General features: G+C 36.8%; 1 protein-coding gene across 1 annotated transcript in view; it reads left to right on the plus strand.

Annotated features, from left to right (window-relative positions):
- The window catches only part of CDC5L (cell division cycle 5 like), a 50852-nt gene extending 35981 nt beyond the window's left edge, over positions 1–14871 (plus strand). Inside the window, exons 14-16 of the mRNA XM_004379516.1 lie at positions 1656–1853; positions 13488–13700; positions 14452–14871. Of these exons, the coding sequence (XP_004379573.1) occupies positions 1656–1853; positions 13488–13700; positions 14452–14556 (516 nt within the window). The 3' untranslated portion in view covers positions 14557–14871. The remainder of the gene's footprint in view (positions 1–1655; positions 1854–13487; positions 13701–14451) is intronic.
- The last annotated feature ends 8888 nt before the right edge of the window (positions 14872–23759 follow it).

Raw genomic sequence — 23759 nt, forward strand, 5'->3', positions numbered from 1 at the left:
GTTAGTCTCATTTGGTTTTACGGGGCTGTCCACTTCCAGGCTGAACAGTGAACCTCGGCGGTAACTTCACCACTGAGCTAAAACGGTCTCTGGGGCCATACTCTCGGGGTTTCTCCAGTCTCCTTTAGGCCAGTAAATCTTGTCTTTTTTTTTGTGAGTTAGAACTATGCTCTACATCCTTCTCCAGCTCTGTCCAGAACCCTCTGTTGTGATCCTGGTCAGAGCAGTCGGTGGTAGCCGGGCACCATCTAGCTGTACTGGACTCAGTCCGGTGGAGGCCTTGGTAGCTGTAGACAGTTAGTCCTTTGGACTAATCTTTTCCTTGTATCCTGTTCTCTTCATTCTCCCTTGCTCCCCCAAAAAGAATTTAAAGCAGCTATTTACTTAGATTCTTTATGGATAAAGATGATAGTATATGTACTCTCTGCTAATGATTAAAGGAGCTAAAGTTTTACTATATACAGTTTCAGAATGAAATACCAATTTTCAATGTTAAAATTGTTTTTTTTCCCTTACTTCCAATAAGAGGTGTTGTTTAAAAGTATCCATTCTCTTTTGTGTCTTCTATAGACATGATTTTCTTTTCTTTTGTTTCAGTTTTCTGTGTGGTGGTCATTTCTCTTGATTTGATATGTTTTGGTCTGTGCTTATTTTCTGACATTACCAGAAAGAGTGAAAGCCTTCTGTAGGGTGCAAGAAATCGTTGCCAGTTTTTCATGAGCCATGAGGCGAAGGGCTGGAAGAGGTTAATGTAGAATACTCAGCGGTATTGTGTGTGTCTGGTACTGGGCTAGGCTCTTTATGCGTATTATGTCTCTTAATCCTAATAACCTGCCAGGTAGGTATTATCCCCATTTTACATGAGAAATGGGCTCAGAGAAGTTAAGTTCAGGTAGCTACTAAGTGGTAAGGCTGTGATTGGAACCCAGGCCTGTCCAACTCTGTCACCCTCATTCTGTCATCTTAAATGGTTTCTTTAGTACTGAATAAAAGCTGGTTCTTTTGAGCTATGACTCATCATTTATTGACTTGTGCCCCCAGTCTTATTCTCTGGCAATGTCAGGGGCGTTTCTTCAAATGAGAAAAAAGGCACATGCATCAAAAAATGTCAGATTCCCCTTCACGGGATCCTGTGAGGTCCTAGGTAGAAGGTGGAATGGTAAGAGTGAAAGGAGCACATTCAAGCATTGGTGCCATTTAGCTTGAGTGGGCTCCTGCCTCGTCTGCTTACTAGCAGTGTGGTCTTGAACAAGTTAATTTCTATGAGCCTTAGTTTCATCAACTTTAAAGCGAAGTTAGTATTGTTTACTTTGTAAAGTGTTTGTGATGTTTGGAGATAATGTAGGTAAAACTTTTAAACCCAGTTCCTGGCACTTGCAAAATGATAGCTGCTATTAAAATGAATGAAGCCAGAAGATATTTATGTTATTGGAGAAACAGATGCTTGACTTTTTTTTAAAATCAATCTGCAGTGACTTAATAGACGTCTTAATTCATTTTGCTTAGGTATTGTACCCCCGTTCCAAAAAACAGCCCCCAACCTAAACCCCTCACTTTTGCCCAAGGAAGGGAGAAAAATTAATGTCTTTTTAAGTTCTCTGGTGATGACAAATAGTAGTAGTACTGAAACTTACTGAAATTATTGTCGCAAACAGGCCCAGGATGTTCTGGTGCAGGAGATGGAAGTGGTAAAACAAGGAATGAGCCACGGAGAACTCTCAAGTGAAGCTTATAACCAGGTGTGGGAAGAATGCTACAGTCAAGTTTTGTATCTTCCTGGGCAGAGCCGCTACACACGGGCCAACCTAGCTAGCAAAAAGGACAGAATTGAGTCACTTGAAAAGAGGCTTGAGGTTGGTATCCTTTTACAATTCTAATTTAAATGTACTTTGAATGAAATAATAAACCAAGTAATACCATTGGAGACAACTTCAGAAAAAGCCCTGAGGTGTTTTTTGCCTTTGCAGTTCTTAAGGGAAACTACACTGAGGTGTTTGCTTCTCCTTGGCCTTGTTCACTGGTTTTTCAGAATTGCTGGCCCTCATGACTGCAGAGTGCCCTCCTTGCTGACCAGAGGTCAGTCAAACCTTATAGATGCAGGAGCAGGGAGCCAAGAAGCTAACACTAGTCACTCAGAACAATGTTGGCCAATAGGATAGCCTATTTTCTCTAAAGGAGGGATCTCAGTAGAAAGGAATTTTCTTTCTATAGCAAAGAGGTCAAATTTACAGAAATCTGATACCTTTCTGTCCCTACTCTGAGTCCTGTAAGTTTAAGTTACAGAGAGAGGGCTGAGCTGCATTACCTAGACAGTGGCTTCCATGAGTTTTTATGTCTGTGAAAATGTTGAAATGTACTAGCTGTACTTTCATGCCGTGTGTTTTTTTTAATATAGTCTGAATGTTTTGAATACGAGAATCTGTATAGGCATATTACCAATGGTGTGTAACTTGTGATTCAGAGACCATTAGGCTGCCTTGTGGATTCTTCATGGTGGTCTTCCAGGATGTTTCTGAGGCCAAAATGGAATGGGAAGGCGAAAGGGTGCTTCAGGCAATCGTGTGCAGAAAGTGGCCCCAATTTCCTCTTTTATATGATTACTAATTTCTCTTTACAGAAAGCTGATTTGAAAATATTTTTATTTAGGGCCAAAATCAGAAATAGTAAAATCACTTGGGGTGAAGTTGGGCAGATAGCAGGAGAAAGTAATATCTTTTAATTGGAAAATTATTCTAAGTCTTAGTTTTACCTTTAAAATGACAGGTATAAGCATCTGATGGTTAATGCCCATGAACTTTTATCATTTAGAATTTGATTCCTTTCTGAAGTAATTCTCTTCTTGGGGTAGAATCTTAGCAATCCAGTGTTGTTGGCTATTCTGGTTGTACTTACTAATGTCCAGCAGGGTGTGCTGTTGCTCTGTGTTTTAATTCAAAGTTAAAGTCAGGGAAAGGAGAGCATCAGTGGTTAAATTGTAAGTTGTATTTTCTGTTGTGTAGGCCTCATTTCTTATAAATGGTACTTAGCAGTGTAATTCTGATCTAAGGTCAGCATCAAAACTGATTAGAAAGCCATTTGGAAAGCTTCCTTGTAACGTTTATGTATAAATACTTAGATCTCTCACTTAGTTTAAAGATCTTATTTGAGGTGGGTAAACTCTTTGCTGCCTCAGATGGCCAGGACATTTTGTGCTGTTTAAAATTTTTAAAAAAGTTTTCCCCTAAATCACATTCACTTTGTTGAGGCACTAACTTTCATGGCAGCAAATAAATGTGTCACAAAGTGAGTGGTGCCATAAAGTATAGTAATTTTTAATTCTATGTTGAATTGGTCTTGGGAGTTTTGAAGGGAAAAATACAGAAAAGAACCACCATTGTTCTTTTGGAGATACTTGAGTCGTTTATGAGCAACCATTAAAAACATGTGGTTCTCTTTGTTCAGTTCAGTACCAGGAACTGAAGTCTTCCGTTAAACTATTTTTGTTGAAGCATTGGTGATTTTGGAAGAATATTCACAGAACAGTCTGAAGTAATTTTTATTTTTACTCTTGGATAACTTACTTTATTGTTTACTCAACTAAACCGAAACCAAACCCGTTGCCGTCAAGTTGATAGTGACTTACAGTGACCCTATAGGACAGAGTAGACCTGCCCCATAGGGTTTCCAAGGCTGTAATCTTTACAGAAGCAAACTGCCGTGGAGCAGCTGGTGGGTTCGAACTGCCACCTTTTCGGTTAACTGCCCAGTGCTTAACCACTGTGGTTACCCAGCTAGTTACTTTTAAAGAATACTTAATCGTGTCCTTTAATTTAGTAAACTATGCTGATTTCAACAAAAGTTCATTAAATCTTTAAAAAGAAGAAAAGAAACTCCAAGACCCAAACAAACAAACCCCCATATTCTTTTATCCATCCCTAATTCAGAACTAGATTTCTCTTAGCTTATTTTAGCTTTTGAAGGCACAGTTCTACTGGTTTGAAATACATAAATATTTTATTTCCATTGTGGTAATTCTTTCATCATTTCAGCTGATTGCTAAATTATAAACATTATTCAAAGTTTGTTGTGGAGAAGGAACTCCAGTTATATTGTATAAACTAAATGCTATACTGAAATTATCCCCTCCACTCTTAGGTTCAGAAAGCTGTGCCTCTCTGTGCAAGCCCAGTGCACTATGGCTGCCAGTGTGTTTGATTTTTGCTGCCATGAACTTTGGAAAAGTGAATCTAAAATTATGGCCCTATCACAGCCTATCAAGCAAGATGAAATCCAGCTTTGTCGTGGTTGGTGTCTCCTAAATGGATTAAAAAAATATGCCCTGAGGTTTATATTGGAGCTAGTTTTTGAGCCATAACTCATGATCTGCCCCCACCATATTAATATTTGAAATTTAGAACTTAAATGAAAATCCTTAAGATACTCATTTAAAACTAATAGAACCATCTCAGATTTCATATGGAATGTGATGGGGGTGCAAGGAGTCTGTTAAATAAATAAATAGAATCAGAATGTAGTCAGATCAGCAGTAAGTGGGAAAGACTTCTGAACTGTAACCAAGTCCATGTATTTTATACTGCTTTGGAGGCAGAATTAAATTTTTGAGCCTTGCCAGACATTTATGTGTAAAATAAGGTGGTAACAGCAAACACATAAAAGACAGCTAATATCAGAAAAGGAAAAGTTATGAAAGCATACCATGCTGAGGCTATTTTAACATGATGGCAAAAAGCCCTGTGTGTTGTCATACCTTCTGAGGGCGTTACAGGTATATGGTAGGAGAGTAGAGTGATTGCTCCAAATTAATAAGAAGGGCTTAATTTCTGTTCAACGCTGTGTTTGCTTTTTTTTTTTTTCCAAAGGAGGGCTGGCTGTAATTCATTTTAGAAAAATTTTTGTCAAATAGTTAAAAATAAGAGAGCTTTTGTACTTTATTTATTCATACATTTTACTGAGCATCTACTATGTGCCAGATACTGTTCTAGCCCTGGGGACACAGCAGTGAAGAAGGCAGCTCCCTGCTCTTGTGGACTTCAGTTATCTGGAAAATGCTTAACGTTGAGAACCTCATTTTCTAATGATGCCAGATACATGAGTCATTACTGTATTTGGGAAGTGCAAATAGAATTTGAAGTGTTCTAATTTGTTTCCACTTTAAGTGGAAATAGGAAATCGTCTGAAGACATAATTATTTTGAGTGAAATAATTTCCAGTAGGTGCAAAAGTGAAACAAGAAGTCTGAGTTTAGGCCTGCTATTAAATTTAATAGTATTTGAAATAGTATCTAAACTGCTGTGTTGAGGAAGTTTGGCTGAAAAGTAATTTTTGTCATGTTAGCTGTAAAAATGGAAAGGCTTTCCTTAGGAATGGAAACTAGGTCCAGAAGTAATACTTCTCCCGGTATTTTACTGGCACAGTCAACTTAGTCAAGAAATATTATGTAACACTGACTTCTTGGAAATAAAGTAACTTAAAGAACACAGATAACACATTCAAAGTCCTGCTCCATGTATGTGTAGAACTCCATGAGGACCTCTGACTTTACTGAATGGTTATATTTCAGCAAAATTGGCTGCACAATGGATCCCATTTTCCCAGTGATTTTCATTATAAAGTCATATTTTTGCACAGGAAAAAAAATTCCCTTAGTACTTTAAAGAGTGAAAACTTAGGATAAAGATTCAGTTGGTGGGCAGTTCTGTGAAGAGAGCTATATGTTGTTGTTCAGCAGGCTTATGCTATGTACCGTGTGTGTGTGTTTATGTGTGTAGGTGTTTGTATGGTGGGTAGGTGGTGTGGGGTGAGGGAGAGGAATTTGCAGTATTCTGAAATACCCTCACTGCCAAGTTTTGCTCTCTGCCTTGACCCTTAAAGGCAGTACTACATTTCTTCGTTGTCTGTAGCAGGAGACTCTTAAGAGCTGGGCCACATGCTTCAGTTATGTCTCAGTATTGAGTTGAATTTTTTCATGTAGTTTATTTGTTTCACTTCCTAACTTAGTCAGATGTAAAGTGCTCTTGGAATTGCTTTATAAAGTACATTACTGCTCTTGGAAAGGTTTTTAGGTTATGTATGTATGTGTGAGAGTTGTTAAGAGTTTCTTCTAAGGTTAATGCATAGAACCAGGAATTCAGTTGGTTACTGCTAAAGAGTCATTGCCAATCATTTGGCAATAGTTTTATTTGCTTTCATGAAATTAGGCTAATATTTACCTTACTACTTAGCTTGCTTATCAGGGATGCAATCTGATGGTAACTCTGATAGATACTGACAATAATCACTTACGTGGACCTGGACTTCATCAATGTAGAGAAGATTCACTGATAAAACTTAATGCTACTGAGCAGTGTAGAGAGTAAAGGAGAGTCACTCATGGAATTTTGTTACTTGCTTGCAAACATTTTGATGACTGAACCAAATCTTTACTATTATAGATCATATTGCTGAATGTCGGATAGGATTTGGACCTCCCGTCGGCTGTGTATTTCAAGTATCCTTAAACTCATTTTTCCAGTGGTATAAGGTTATATTCTGGTCCCCAAGCAGAAAGTTTCAGTGAGGGATGCTCTTAATGGTTCTGAACCTCACTGTAACAGACTTTAACTGAAGACTGTATAGGAGACCCAAGGATAATGTGGCTATTTTGGAATTACTTAAGCTTAGTAACCTTAACAAACTTAGTGAGCTTGAAAGTAACAATTACACATTTATAAGTCCCATACAGCCCCCTTTTGTAATGACCCAAGGAAACACTTATGGTTCCACTGATTCATCTCCTGGGGACCATCAGTTTTCCATTGGTCTCTGGCCAGTATTTTTTAGACAGTTTCTCTTCTATGCATTTAAGAAATAACATGTGTAGGCATTTTTCTAAAAATAACACCTGTGCTTTGTAGAAAATTTAAAAGAAATATAAAAATACAAAGAAGAAAATAGCTAGTGCACAAGCCTACCATCCAGACATAATTTTGATGTGTGTGTATGCATATTTTAATCTTTTTTTCCCCCTTGAATGTGAGTAAAGAGAGGAAAATGTTTAAAAACTAAATTAGAGTAATCATGTACTACTTTTAAAATTTAATAGTTTAATATTGTAAATATCATTTTTTTAAAAAAAGGGAAACCTGATTCCTGCTCTCATTTAATATCTATGGCAAAGATAAGCTTTGGTGAAATCTCCAAGTAATTACAGTAATTATATCCACTGTACTTCTTAAAAAAGTTATTAAATGTAACTTTTTTCCCTATAAAATATTTCTGAGAGATGTTTATTTTCCTATAGTTTTATAGATTGTTAAGAATAAAAGAATTAGGAATTTTTAGATACATAAACTGGGGAAACTGCTTTTATCAAGTATCAAATACAGCCTATAAATGGAAGCATACAGGTTAATGTCTAAATCAGGGAAGAATGATGGGCAGAGTCATTAAGTTCTTGTTTACCTATGTCTAGAATGATTTGTTTTTAAGACTGTTTGGTGGCATTGACCTTGAATTTCTTCAGGTATGTTTGCACTTCTGGGGGCTAAGGCAGGAAGGCATTTGGTTTATTAGCAGTCTTGTGGACTTTCAAGTAGTACAGAACTGTGTAGCTCCATCACTTACTGGCTGTGGGCCAAGGGCAAGTTACTTACTGTATGTTCTGCAAATAGCACGCCCACGTAAATAACGCATGCACACGTATAATGCATGGAAATGGAAAAATTGTGTAAAAGAAAGTTCTGACATATGTTACTTTTGATTATATGTGTATAATATCATGGTCAAGAAGTCATGAATTGAGTTTGGTAGTACCTTGGTAGTCTGAAAATAACCCTTTTGTGACCCGTGGGACATAACAGTATCCCAACCACTTTTTATGCCTTTGGAGTTCTTTGGGAAGGAGGTAGCCCAATTTTAACGCATTTAGTCTCAAAGCGGGTGCCTTTTGAAGTGCATGAAACTCAAGAACCGAGTTGGAGCTTCATGTTGTATAGATTGAGCATTGTCTTAGGTGATGCCTCTAAGGTGTGTGAATTTTCTAAACTTTTGACAAGTTTGCCTTTGTTTCTGAGATAAGTCTTCTCACTATGTTTCCTAGTTACTATGTTCTCATGAGGATGTACTTACTGCGAGAATAAGCTATTGCCAGCCATCATTCGGTCATAGTGGCCATTTTCTCTTTGACACTATTCATTGTTTCCAAGTGTTATTGGCTCTCTGCTTTTCTAGCTTCTGAACAGTAAGTAATGCCTTTGCAATAAGGAATAATGCATTGCAGTGGTACTTTTCAAGAAACTTGAACTCCTATAAGTTATCCTTATCCTGCATTCTGTCTTAGGGTGCAGTCATTGCTTTCACCTGTAGCTGGTGGAATGCACCACTGTGAACAGTTCTGCAGTATTCCAGGGCAGCTGTTTCTGTGTCTTAGCTGTTAGTACTGCTTTTATTATAATGAAGAATACATAGTAGTGGTAATTTTCCTGAGATTCAAATTCCTTTAGTTTTGTTTATTTGGCCTGTTAAGTACTGCTTTTGCAGTAATGAAGAATGCATCGTAGTGGTAATTTTTCTGAGATAAAGACGTTCCTGGACTTTATTTATTTGGGCTGTAATGCATTTGCAGTAAGAAAGAATGCATTGTACCATGTTTTAAAAAGTTACATGAAAAATAATAAAAATGCTAAGAAGAAGTAGACTAGAATAAGATGTATGTGCAATTATTGCCAGGTGCCTTCCATGTTTTACCTCATGTTTTGCAAATTTTCAAGGGGAAAAAAAAAGATTTTATCTTTGACTCATAGCACCAGTATTTACTACATTCAGGATCCACTGGGACACATGGAATCCCACATGATGGGTATCACAATTCATACTCATGACAAAAATTCTGAATTGGTTCTTTAATCGGCATGCCTTCTGTTAGTGAAAACACATAGTATCAACAAAAAATTCAAAGGAGAAAATAATTGAGTCTTGAAAGGGATAAACAATCGAAACTGCGTTTGTTTCTATTAATATAAGTTGATAGTTATATCCCTGTTGCTTTTGAGTCATCAGTTGGAACCTTGAACCTACTGAAGCTTGTCCATAAATCATGTGCTATCCGTTGGAAGTGTATACAGAGTGCCTGCACTGGCATAAATGGTATCAGGTAGCTATCAGTAGAAGTCTTGATTCATTCTGCATTGATGTAATTATCACAGTAGTCTTCTGACTCTGGCTTTTAATTGGAAGAGTAAACAAAGCAGAACTGATACATGATTGCTCTTGGCTCAACAGTTGAATTAGAAAATCTTGTCATCTTAAGTGAAACCATTAAGATACGTTAGATCTGCTTATTTCATAGTCTAATTGTATCTTATCAGTGTCTTTGATATCAATGATCATGAGTCACCTTAGTCATATGCTTGCAAGCATATAAAAGACCCTTGCTTCTTGTACACCTCGCATTTGAATTTTTTTTGATTTCTTTACTAGAACCAGCCAGTTATTGATTATATTGTACACGTTTTTTCAGTTTATAAATCTAAATCTTAGAACCCTTTAGAATCATGGCAGAAATTAAACACAAGTCCTGCACTACCAACTTCAAACTGGAAGAAACAAACAACAACAGAGCAGTAGTGACAGAGTTCAAGATGGGAGAGTTGTCCATTTCTGAATGGAGAAAGGAGAAGAAGGACCTGGGGAAAAAGAATCCAAGGAAACGCACATGTAGTGGGGCCAAAGTGGAATGGCCTAAGTTGGAGAACGACTTGGAAGAGTAGATTTTTTTTCTTGAAGGGAGCAAAATCAAGCTGTCTCTACTGTTGCAATTCAGACCAAAGTGAAACTTCTGGTAAATGAAAGGAATTCCAGATTTCAAGGCGAGTTTCACCTGGATTTCTAAATTCATAAAAGGAATGGCTTTTCTGTGAGCATGAGAACGACTGTAGGGCAGCAACTTCTGGATGACTGGGAGCAAAAGATGGTCAACTGTGAAGGGTTCCAGGAGTTGGATGATGATGATGATAATGAATGAACTAAAATGGTCTATTTTAAGATGAAAACACAGTGTCTTCTGGTGACTTATTTGTTGATTTCAAAGACATTGATTATCAAAAATTATATGTAGTTTAAGATTTATGAAAGCAGTAAAATATAAACAGTGTTTTGTTTTTGTAGTTTTAGGCCTAGGATCATTTCTTAGTTACTAATTCTAGCTCTTTGTGCATTCATACTCTTTGGTTTCAACATGCTGTCCCGTTTCCATCATGAGCCCATTAGGAAAATACCTACCTTAAATGAAGTTTCCATGAAATCAGTTTTATCCTGGTAACAAATCCGCTGGACAGAAAAAAAGAAAAACTGAAATCAGCAACATGTGAAAACAATTGATATAGTGCACTTAAGAAAATAATACGCAGGGGGGAGGGAGTTTGCGCATTTAGCAAAAAAAAAAAAAAAAATCACGCACACGTTATTTGCATAAAAATATGATAATCTCTCTGGGTCTCAATTTCCTTATCTGTAAAATTTGGGTGGGTAATTTCTGGGAATCCCTGGATGGTGCAAATGATTAAGTGCTCTACTACTGGCTGAAAGGTTGGTGGTTCAAACCTACCCAGAGGCACCTCGGAAGACAGGCCTGGTGCTGTTTCCGAAAGGTCACAGCATTGAAAACTATGGAGCAGTTCTCCTCTACACACACGAGTTGTTAGGAGTCAGAGTCAATTCAGTGGCAGTAACAATAACAGCAGTAATTTCTCTGTCATGGAGGTATGAGTTGTAAGGTTAAATAAGAAACTGTGCCTACCAAATAACAAGTTTAGGTAAATAGGAGTTCTCTCCCATGTCATTTTAAGTCTATATCACCCTTAGAAAGAGTTCCTTAAATTGGCTTAAACTTGGTTTGATACTAGGTGTCAAGAAATAATATCTTTAACAACAGGGTGCTGATATTTTACTGGATGTCTGAAATTTGAGACATGGGTAGATTTTAGGATGGAGATTGTTTTACTGAATTAAGACTTAAAGCTCAGATTTTGGCTAGTATAAATGGATTCTACATAATTGTGGATTTCATACTATACATTTTGATGTATTAAAATAATTGACAATGCTTATAAATTTTTAATATCTCATATTTCATTGTATTGGTGTTTCATGGTTTGGGATATAGGGTCTTAAGTTAACAAAACATTTAGCTTTTAGAGTAGATATTGAATTAGATTTTTTTTAAAAAAAACTTCTTCTTATGGGAATTTTCAAGCATACCCGTAAGTAGGCTAGTATAATGAATCCTCATGTATCATCTATGACAGCCATCAAATCCTAGCCACTCATGTTTCATCTGTTACCCCTTCTTCCCTTGCCCCAATTATTTTCAAGCGTGTTTCAGACATCAGGTTATAATATAGAGTATGATCCATGACATTTGCCAGCTTGGTCTCCCTTCACCTTTATGTGTAGATGTATTCTCATTCATCTCCTGTTTTGAATTGAATTTTACTCTTTCATATTGAGTGCAGTCAGCTTTAATTATGTCCAGTGTCAGCCTACTTTAAATTACAAATAGTAATAGTGAACTTTATTTTATTTAAAATTATTTAAAAGTTTTGTGTTGGTACATACTTAAAGCCATAGTAGTGATTTCTAAGCTTCTATCATAATTACATTTGGGAGGCTTGTCTGGTGATCAGAACAAAGTATATAATCCTAGCTCCAGTACTAACTGTTAGATGCATGAAGAAGATTCCTAAGTGGATCTGCAAGTGCAAATGAAGATTCAAAAAGCATGTTTTTGAGAACTTTCGGTAAATCAGCTGTAAGATGCAGTGTAAGCTCTTTAAGCCAGTATTGTTTTGTTCAAATAAGTTGTCTTTCAGGACAGTTGCTAATATTTTTTTGTTTTTTAAAGCACTTGGAAATATGAATCTGGTTAAATTAGTGCCTAGGTTTTCCTGTTTCTTTGTATTTTAAACAATAAGGTTTTATACTCTATGAGACTTCAGTGTTGCTTCTGTGTGCGTATGGCAGGAGAGGAGAATTGGGCCTGATTTAAAGTAGTTCTGCCCATGTATGCATGTACATTTCATGCTTGAGATTTATTGGCTAGAAAAAGGCCAGAAGCTATAGGTTAGTTTCTTCTTCCTAAAGTATATTGGACTGCCATAGGTTGAACATTCACAAAGCATACAAATATCTTCCTTCACATTTTATAGTTTAGATGTCATACATAAGAAATTAAAATTGAGTATTAAAAGTTACAGTCTGTTTCTTTATACTTGTATAAAGTCTAGTTATTTGACTGAATTAATTTTTTCCTGTACTTAAATTTTTTCATCTCTTATTTCCATATTTCCTTGAAATCTTAGCACAGTATTTGAGCCAGGAGACTTTTATGAAGCTTGAGCTAAATTGAGTAAAATTGTTGTTATTAAATGGAAACTAGTGCCTTTGAAGTTTTAAAGTCTCTGGTGGTTTTAGGAGTAATAAATGACTGAACTGTATGAGGTGAGGTCGTTCCCAGATACAGAGTACCAGTGATACTAAATGACCTTGATTACTAACTAAATACTTCCTGACTATAAGTATTATATATTGTTACACCATATTGGAAATTGAATATCCATGCAGCATAGTTAGAGTATAGCTGATTGAGTTTATCTTAACCAATAAAAATGATAATTTGTATGACTAATTTTTCAAAAGCACTGTATGTATTAATTTGAATTGATATGCTATTAAGGTTTTTGGAAAGTGTATTTGAGTCCACGTGTGATTGTTGGTGCCTAATGTAGATATTCTTAGCACGTGCTGTGTTAATATAAGGAACTTGATGGAACGCATGAATTTGGTGGTTCACTTATTATCGAGAATGAAGACTGGTTGGTAGGTGTAGTTGGACAGAACAGCTTCTGTAATGATTGACGAAAACAGGGGTTCTCCATCCTGATTGCCTTTTAGAATCATCTGCCAGATGCAATATTCTTTTTCCTTTATGGGTTTTATGTCAAATTTAGGATTTTATAAGATTATAAAAATAATTTCCTGTAATTTTATAGTTTTAGGGGAGTTATGTTTTGATTACAATGATGGTACATTAAATAGATAGAATATTAGTTATTTAAAATGTGCTAGACGTATAATGTAAAAGTGCGTTTTTGAGATAGAGTTGATGAAGATGAGTTGGTGCCAGTCCCAAAATCAGTGCCGATGAATGGTAGTGGAAGTCATTTTCAGAAAGTAGAGTTGAGTCATTCCTGTACTTTCAAATTCAAGCCTGCTTTGGGATTGAATCATGAGTGAAGTTATTATAAAAAGATTATTTGGAACTAACCTGTAAAACCCTGCAGGTGCAAAACAAACTCTTCTTAAGCCTGATTTTGTGTTATGGGAGTGGAGGTGTAAAGAGCTGTAGTGTACTTTGCCTTGAGACAGATAGATAAACCTACAGTGCCTTTTTAGCTCTGTTATTTAGCCTGCTTTTCTCACGTGTGTTGATGTGGTATCTCCCCAACCCCCAGATAAACAGAGGCCACATGACCACAGAAGCCAAGAGAGCTGCGAAGATGGAAAAGAAGATGAAAATTTTGCTTGGGGGTTATCAGTCTCGTGCTATGGGGCTCATGAAACAGTTGAATGACTTATGGGACCAAATCGAGCAGGCTTACTTGGAGTTGCGTACTTTCGAAGAACTCAAAAAACATGAAGATTCTGCTATTCCCCGGAGGCTAGAGGTAACATTATGTTTTATTGCCTTGCAGCATTGCTTAGAAAGAGAGCTATAAAGAGTTATCAGGGCTTTTCTTCCTTCTTTTTTTCTCTTTCTTCCTGTGCCACAAGGCTATATCTGAAGTTGGTATCGTTTGGATTTTTTTCAAGGAGAGCCTAAAGTTTTTGACCTTTCCAGTCTAGAACTGCCTGCCTGAGTGTAGCTGGATGCATAGATAGAAAGGCTGTTTGTTTCCTCACTTTCGGTTTTGTGTATAGATACACTATGAAATGGAATTAGTAACCTTTGTGATTTGTCTCCCTGAAACTTAATTGCACCCCATTCATGTAGCTTTCTGAGATAAATGAAAACAGTGCCTTTTTGTTTAATAATGTAGGATGCTGGGAACAGAGCTAGTTATTCCAAAGCATCAAATTCCTTTGGCCAGGTTTGGTACAAATGTGTTTAGACTTATCTCCCAGTGTGCGTTTATTTAAGTGCATTTGTGGGTATTGATAGGATGATAATTGCTTGTTTATTTGAGGTAGCAGCAGAGATTTTACAGGTTAGTAGTCCTATGACCAAATCAAAGAATGGCTGCAGTACTGGTTTTATAGCAAAAGTATTCTCTATATTTGTTTCTTGTTGGGAAATACCTCTTAAGAATCATGAATCAGCTCAACTGTTTGCAAGATGATAAAGTACTGTGATGTCTTTTTAAATTTTTCATTATATTTACATAGGGAATAATCATTTAATATTTTTGTCTCTTCAAGTGTCTAAAAGAAGATGTTCAGCGACAACAAGAAAGAGAAAAGGAACTTCAGCATAGATACGCTGATTTGCTGCTGGAGAAAGAGACTTTAAAGTCAAAATACTGAAGCATAGTTTATAATCTGTTATAGGATGAATTAATTGCTGGTTCTCATACTCTGGAAGGCTGAAACTTATGTTTATCTTCATTGACAAATTTGCCCACAGTCTGTGGTTTTCACTTGTTTATTTTAAATGATATCCATCTTACAAATTCTATGTATAAAGACTTTAACTCCACAGGACATTTTAGGGTTTAAATTATTAAGACGATCATTCTTTTAGCACTGTCATATTTGTAAAACTTTTTAGTTTTGGCCTTTAATTTAAAAATCCTGATTTTAAAGTGCTGCCTGTGAGTAAACTCTTGAATAAAAACAAAACAAAAAATTGAGAATGTAGCCTTTTGTTTGAGGTAATTAGATACTGTAACTGCCCACAAACCAGCAAATATGTGCTCTGTGTCATATTTAATGAGTAACTCTTGGGTAATCAAAATGGTGATCTAGTATCTTAAATTCTTAAGAAGCAATCCTTCTGTGGCTTTGTTATTTTTGACAGACCATTTCAGCATAGAGTGGTCATTTCTCTATACACTGACAAGATAGATTAGCTTTTTTAATACCTCAGTTTTTTTTCCCCAGTATAACTTCAGATATGGTCTCCTCCCTGTCTAGCTACTTCTACAGAGTTTATGGATTAGGACTCAAAAGATTTAATTTTTCTTAACCTGCTTTTGTAAATATTTTTTTAACAAAGGCATTTTATTGGTTAATTTCAACAAGGTTGTCAGACTTTATTAAAGTTCTGCATTTAGCTTCACAAGTCAATCACACAAGTGTAGGATTTGGGGAATGGGTAGAAGTGGGGAGATCTGCTTTATAGCAATTGATATGAAATGGTTTAGGTGACTATTAGTTGGCTTCATATAGGCCATCAGTGTGTTGGGCTCACCAGAAAAGTTTGTCCAATCCTAGAATACTTAGGAACTCAAAGGGAGGGGAGGAGGGACTCACTCATTCATTCATCAGACATTCACTGAAAATATGTCCTGTGCCTGAGTCCTGGAGGTAGATCAACAAATAAAGTAGGCATGGTTCCTGTCCTGTGGGAGTGATAGGTAATTAAACTTCAAATGTTTGTTGAGTGACTCCTATGATGAGCAATTATTAAGACAGACAAAATTTCTTGCTCTTATGGCCGTGACATTAGTGGGGGAAGATATTAAACATACACTTGAAAGGGAAAAGTATCAGATTATGAGTTTTAGATTCTATGGAGTGAATTAAAATAGGTTGATGTGAAATAGTGACTGGGTGGCTACCTTAGATTGAGTGATTAAAGAAGCTCTCTCTGAGGAGGTAACATTTAACATAAGATGCAGTTGGCATCTTAAGAAGCGGTCCTTGGGAAGCTCAAGGAAAGAGCATCCCAGGCAGAGTAAATAGCTAAGTCAAAGCCTCTTTGGTGTGTTTGAGAAAAAAGTAAAGGAGGACGGTGAGGCTAGAGTGTCAAGAATGGTGTATCAAAGACCAAAAAACCAAATCCGTTGCTGTCGAGTCGATTCCGACTCATAGTGACCCTATAGGTTCAGAGTACAACTGCCCTGTAGGGTTTCCAAGGAGTGACTGGTGGATTTGAACTGCTGACCTTTTGGTTAACAGCTGTTATCACTTAACCACTGTGTCACCTGTGTATATGGCCATGGTAAGGAATTTAGGTCTTAATAAGTATGATGGGAAACTATTGGAGGATTCTAAAGAAGGGAATGATCAGATATGGTTTCAGAAACATGGTAGCCATACTGTATACTGTCACCAGCCTGAAGACAAAGAAGCCAGCTAGTTTAAGAGACTGATGTTGTAATCCAGGCAGGCAGTTAAAGCGGCTCAAACTGGGTTAGAGGCCGTGGTGATGGAGATGAGTGGATAGATTTGAGAGGTAGTAATTCTGTAGTCTCATGAGACCATTAATTTACATTTTCTTGGTGTCTATATCTAGTCACTTAATTCTAATACCTTTTTTTTAAGTAATTTCTCATGGAAGTTACTAGGAAATTCCCAGGAAATACTTTGATATTATCTATGAACAATGATACTGTTTCCTCTAATAGTTTTATTTAATTTTTATTGCATGTGTGGTTGGCTGAAATGTTTAGAACAATGATGATGGTAGATGTTGTTGCTGATTTTAGTGAGAATATCCATAGTATTGCCTTTAAGTTGTTTTCAAAGTTAAATTTCTGTTTTAAGTATTTCTTTATCCAAAAAGGATGTTCTCTACTTCTGGTTTTCAAAGAGTTTGAATTAGGAATGGCTCTGAAAATTTGTCAGATACGTGTTTGGGGCATCTATGATCATAATCTATGATCATATAGTTTTTCTCATTTGGTATATTGGTGATTAGTATGTTAATAGATTTTCCAACATTAAACCATTTTTGCCCTCCTGGAATGATGTACATTGATTTTTTAAAAAGATGTATAAGTCAGTTGTATTTTATGTAGACTTGAATTACATATAGATTTAAAAGAGTTGATATAATAATGTTGATAAAGACTCAGTTTGTACTCAAAGTTTGAAGCAGTACACATATTTCCAGCCTCAAGAAACCAAGAATTGCATAATTTCAAAACTGGCAGCCTCAATACATTGTAATCTGCTTATGCTTTTGCCACAGAGCAGTGCCACTTTAACTGGTAAACAGACATGCTGTCATCCTTGGTTAGTATTGTGTAAAGCCCAGTGTTGTTTTTTTGCACCCCTCTGAGCGTGGTTTTGGTGACTTTTAACATTCACATTTATCATACTCTCTCACGGGCATTCATTAAGTGGTAGTGTTAAAGCTAGTGTTAAAAAGCACGCTCAAGTCTTTGAGACAAAAGTTAAATTTGATAAGTAAAAAGAAATCACCACCATGAGTTACAGAGTCCTCTTTGAAATATTAGAAATAATGCTGAGACCATAAACAGTATCGAAGAAGTTCACTACAGGGACTATAGGTGTATGCTGTCCAATCATGCATACTCCCTATTTTTACATTTATTTTTCTGAGAAGTTAGGTTTGAAATATGTGATATCGTCAGAAATGCATCACTCCTAAAATGTGACCACTCTATCGGTATTTTAGAATTCAATTTGCTAATCTATTATTTAGAAATTTTGCATTTTTGGATGAGTGAAGTTGCTCTTTTGGGCCGTTGCAGTCCAAGTTTTGACACTGGGATTTTGCTAGTTCTACAAAGTGAATAGGATAACTGTATTTTTCTGTGCAGTTATAGTATGAGAGTGATTTGAAGTTTGAAGGAAACATGCTTGTAAAACTTTTGAATTCAGAGCCCTTTTTGAGACTATTTTCTTGATAACTGCCAGTTTCTTCTGTGAGTATTGAAATGTTATTTTAAAATTTAATTTTCAATTAAAAGTAAAACTTAAAATTACTTAAATTAAAAATTAAAATGTTCTATTTTATTAATTTCTCCTTTTATGTTTATGGGGAGCCCTGGTGGTGCAGTGGTTAAAGCGCTTGGCTGCTAACCAGAAGGTCTGTGGTTTGAACCCCCACCCACTCGACAGGAGATTGATGTGGCTGTCTGCTTCTGTAAAGATTTACAGCCTTTGGAAACCCTATGGGACAGTTCTACTCTTCCTGTAGGGTCCCTATGAGTTTGAATTGACTTGATGCCAGTGAGTTTGGTTTGGTTTATGTTTATTATTTACTAAATATAAGTAATTTATACTTATCCAGAAAACTTTTTGTTTTGTTGAAACAATTATTAGCAGAGAATTCTAATAAAAAGAGATTAAAGAATCTCCTATTAAATTTATCATTTCTTAGTTCTGTCATTTCTTAGTTTTTTCCTTGATAAGAGTTGCTAAAGATACCTTTTCCCTTCAAAAAACCAGTATTTGGATTTGTTTATCAATTACGATTTTCTGTTTTAAAATGTGTTGATTACTCCTTTTATGTTTATCATTTCCTTTATTTTCTCTAGATTTTTTAGAGGTGCTTATTTTTGTTTATATATAGATAAATACATGTAAAGCTTTTGTGTTGCCTCTAAGTTCAAATATGTTCACATCCAGTTGTTTTAATGTACAGTAGTGTTATTTTCTAAGTAGTTTATCATTGTATTTTAAATTTTTGGTTCAATAATTAATATTGAAAAATTTCTGTGTGGTTGACTTTTTTTTGTTGTTGCCATTTGTAGGGGATTTTTACCTTGTGAAAAGAAGACATGGCTTGTGTAATTTCTGCTTTTTAGAATTTATTGAGGTTTTAGGCCTATCATTTAACCACTTTTTTAAAGTGTTCTATGGATACTTTCTATGTGTTGAAGAGAAGGTTTATTCAATTTAATTGGGATGGAGTTGAACATTAATTGTATTATTCAAATTCCATTTTCTTTTTTAGGGGTTATATATTACCATTAGAACTAACAGTGTTGGTTTAGAATCTCATAGTTATTTCACTCAATTTTGTCTTGTTTGTCTAGAGCTTTTGTATATTTTGATACTGTTATTTAGTATATAAATACTTGTGTCTATTAGATACAATCCATAAAGAAGACGTATTAGTCTAAAGTTATTCTTTTGTCCTATTTATGCTTTTTGCCTTAGATTTTACTTTCTTTGATCTTGTTTCTTTCTCATTTTGGTTTATGTTTAGTTAGTAAATTGTCCTTTTATTTTTAACTTTTATATATAATTTTTAGTTGTGTGTCTTAAACAGTATATCTTTCTGGATTTTCAACCCATTTGGAGAATCTTTGCATTTTAAGAGGGGAGTTAAATCCATTTACTTTCATGGTTAATTACTGACTTTGATCATGTCATGCTTTCTCACTCATTCCTATCATTGCCTAAATGGACTGTAATTTTATGGCTTTGATTTTTTTAGTGATTTAGAAATCCTGTTATAAATTTTATAAATGATTATGGTATCACTTAGGGTTCAGGGTCCAGTCAGGAGAAAGAAACCACACCAGTGATTTGAAAGGGGTAAATTCAATATGAAGAATTATTAACTAGTAACGGGATTAACTTCTAAGAAAGCCAAAGAGATTTCTAAAGAATACAGGAATAGTAGAGGTAGGGAAGGAGTTCTGGGTGGCACAAATGGTTAAGCACTCAACTACTAGTTCAAAAGGTTGGAGGTTAGAACACACCCAGAGGCAGATCTAAAGACAGAGACCTGGGATCTGCTTCTGAAAGATCACAGCCTTGAAAAACCTATGGAGCTGTGTTACTCTGCACACATGGGGTTGCCATGAGTTGGAATTGACTAGATGCAACTAAGAACAAAATGTAGGGAGTAGCCACTACCTTTGTGTCTGAGGGCGTGTACCTAGGGAAGGAACACATTTGGAAGAGCTGTTTCCTGTCTGTCCCCAAGGCTGAGATTCAGATCTTACTGAAGAGGGTGTGTTGTGGCCCACTGGTTGGAGAAGTTTGCTGAGGTCCCACAATTGGGTGTGGACAGAGAGGTGCCAGTGAAGTCACAGGTGCTAGGAAGTCACTTGCTGGGATGCCAGTGAAGCTTGGAGGAAAGCTGCTACCTAGAGTGACCGCAAAACTGTGGGGCCTGTTCACCAGCTGTCTCCCACACGTCACTGGCAGAGAAGCCTCCTGCCAGCAAGGAAGCCCCATGCTGACAGTGATGCAATAGAAGCAGGAAAATAAAAGCACCAGCACCAGGAGAAGTGTTCCGCATCCCACTTTGGTGAGTGGCGTCTGGGGTCTTAAAAGCTAGCAAGCAGCCATCTAAGATGCATCAATTGGTCCCAACCCATCTAGAGCAAAGAAGAATGAAGAACACCAAAGACACAAGGAAAATATTAGCCCAAGAGACAGAAAGGGCCACATAAACCAGAGACTGCATCAGCCTGAGATCAGAAGAACTAGATGGTGGCCAGCTACCACCAATGACTGCCTTGACAGGGAACACAACAGAGAGTCCCTGATGGAGCAAGAGAAAGGTGGGGTGCAGAACTCAAATTCTAGTAAAATGACCAGACTTAATGATTTGACTGAGACTGGAGGGACCCTGGAAGACATGTCCTCCGGGCTCTCTGTTAGCCCAAAACTAAAACCATCCCTGAGGCCAACTCTTCAGACAAAGATTAGACTGGACTATGGGACAAAAAATGATACTCGTGAAGAGTAGATACTCGTGAAGAGTAGATACATGAGACTAAATGGGCAGCTCCTGTCCGGAGGTGAGATGAGAAGGCAGAGAGGGTCAGGAGCTGGTTGAAAGGAGTTGGGAAATCTGGGGTGGAAAGGAGGAGTGTGCTGTCACAGTATAGGGAGAGCAACTAGGATCACATAACAATGTATGTATAAATTTTTGTAGCAGAGACTAACTTGAATTGTAAACTTTCACTTAAAGCATAATTGAAACAAAAAACACAAAACCCAGGAGAAGTGAAGCTCCTCCTGCTGGCTGTGTCCCTCCAGTCCTACTTACAATATTGTGCCCACTGGTAAAGGAGAAATGTTTATAGGTTACAACTCCAATACCACAAAGCAGGGTAAAAGTGTGGGTTTGGAGCTGGCACTATACCCATTTTTTTTTTTTTTTTTTCAAAATCACACTCAAGCCTGTAGTTTTGAGCATCTGGGTAAAAATGAAATAGTTGTCTGAACCGGTTTTAATTCCATTAACAGCTGCTTTAAATCATGGTCAGGGGACTGTTTATATATGTCCCTTTGGGGAATCTCCAGGGTAAGCTTCATATTTTATTGTTCAAAACTATTCATACATCTAGTTGTCCCTGGTGGCAGATCTTTGGGTTTGGATCCAATTTTCTCATCTTTGGCCTTTCGAATTTGGATCATTTGTTGGAAGGGTTTCCTTGGTTCCTTGTGCTGCCTGCAATCCTTCATGATTGTTTTGGTCCCCTTTAGTCTACATTTGTAGCCAGGGAGAAGGCCAAGGAGGAGAATTCAGACAATATGATCCTTTTAAAAAAGTTTATTTTTTATATGCATATATTTTACAAAATCAAATTCTGAGAAGATAGTGACATCTGAAATAGTCTTTTTGATTTTTGGATTTTCTTACTCCATACAAAAACCATGGACAACATTTACAACATGACTAGATGACAAGATATCCCCATGAACACCAAAATATGAGTGGGTGGGGCTAAACCACCAACAGGCATAGGCCTGTGTGCTCTTGGTAATTTTGCAGGGAAAAGCTGAGGGAAGCAGTGAGGTGTGTGACCCGAGAACAGGAGAACCCTAAAGTAGCCAACAGTTACTCGTGGAATATGTGGTGGACCAATCTGAGAACAGTGGCTAAAATGGAAGAGTTTTGCCCCCTTCAGTAGCAGGTGAGTGTAAGGGAGTAAAAGTTTGAAGACAAATTAGCAACCTCAATAATTACTGTCAACCTTTTTTTAGATTTAAATATTTCAAATCTTGTTCTGTCTCCAGGTGGGATTGTTTTCTTTGGGAAAAAATGCAATAAAGTAGAAGTAGGTAGGTATCGGCTGTAAAACCTTTGTTAACTTATTATCTAGAGCTGTGCTGTCCAATTTGGTAGCCACTAGCCACGTGGTTATTGAGCACTTGAAATGTGGTTGAAATGTGGCTAATGGGATTTTGAAGACTTAGTATGAAAGAAGAAAACAAAGTATCCCAATTTTTTTATATTGCTTACATGTTGAAATGTATTTTGAATATATTAAATACAATATTAAGTTTACCTGTTTCTTTTTACTTTTAATTTGTGGCTAATTGAAAATGTTACATTGCATATGTGGCTTGCACTATATTTCTATTGTGCAGTGCTGTTCTAATCTTTTTTTTTTTTGTTATTGATTTCTAATTTACTTCCATTGTGGTCTGAGAGCATACTCTGGATGATTTCATTATTTTTAAATTTATTGAAACTTTATTGTCTCTAAATGTTGAGAGACATCAACATGAAGACTGATGGTGAGCATTAAATATATAATTACTTATATATTACATCATCCTGGAACTGGGCTCTCATGGCTGATCCCCAACTAAATGGGCCTATAAGAACCAAGGAAGATAACAAGAGTTACACGGGAAATTGTCAGCCCCAACTAGTTATTCTTGAATTGAAAAAAAATTAGGTGTTTTGTATTGAATTGTGTCCCCCAAAAAGTTATGTTGAAGTCCTAATCCCGTACCTGTGAATGTGACCCGGTTTGGAAATAAAAGTTTTGTTTTGTGTAAATGAGGTCATACTGGATAGTGTGGGTCCTAAACCTAATCCCTTCTGAGTGGTGTCTTATAAAAAGGAAAACAAAGCATGGAGACACACACAGGGGAAATAGACCATGTGAGGATCCATCTATAAGCCAAGGAATACCAAGGAATGCCTGGGGCTACCAACAAGGAAGGACCCTCCCCTAGAGCCAATGCCCTGATTTGAACTTCTAGCTTCCAAAACTGTGAGACAATAAATTCCTGTTCTTTAAAGCCACCCGCTTGTATTATTTTTGTTACAGCAGCATTAATCCAAGTAGGACAATGGAGGATGACACCATTGAGATGGGTTCCCTGATTTCAACGGGATCTCAGAGTAGCTGAACCCACGTGGCAGCACTGAATCTCTGAAGTCAAGGTGGATGGAATTACTGAAAAAGGCAGCAGGGATGAACTGGTAATCAGAATGCTTGGCCCACAGAAATATCTGGCAGTGGCCAATTTATTATGATGTCCATAGGAATAAGTAGATTGGCAGCCTACTAAAATATTGTTTGATTTAAATAACAGAAAAAATGCTAGGCTATATATTCTTGTACGTTACTGAGATCATGAGGCTGTTATTAAAAAAAATACTCTCTTCCCTCATGTTGCAGAATTATGTCATAGTCTCCAGATCTAGTGTTTGATTTGGCAGATAGTTTGCAGCTGATCTTAAGTACCCCTTACTGTCTACTCATGGTCATGGTAGATCTTCTCTGTCATATCCAAAGCTGGAGGTGCCCAGCTTCTAACCTCTTTTCAGATCATCTAGTATGCATTTCCCCAACGTGTCTGTCAGTCTGTTGTACTGTGGGGGCTTGCATGTTGCTGTGATGCTGGAAGCTATGCCACTGGTATTCAAATACCAGCAGGGTCACTCATAGTGGACAGGTTTCAGCTGAGCTTCCAGACTAAGGCAGACTAGGAAGAAGGATCTGGCGGTCTACTTCTGAAAAGAATTAGCCAGTGAAAACCTTATGAATAGCAGTGGAACATTGTCTGATATAGCGTTGGAAGATGAGCCCCTCAGGTTGGAAGGCACT

This window comes from Trichechus manatus, unplaced genomic scaffold, assembly GCF_000243295.1.
Source record: "Trichechus manatus latirostris isolate Lorelei unplaced genomic scaffold, TriManLat1.0 scaffold00065, whole genome shotgun sequence".
NCBI lineage: Eukaryota > Metazoa > Chordata > Mammalia > Sirenia > Trichechidae > Trichechus > Trichechus manatus.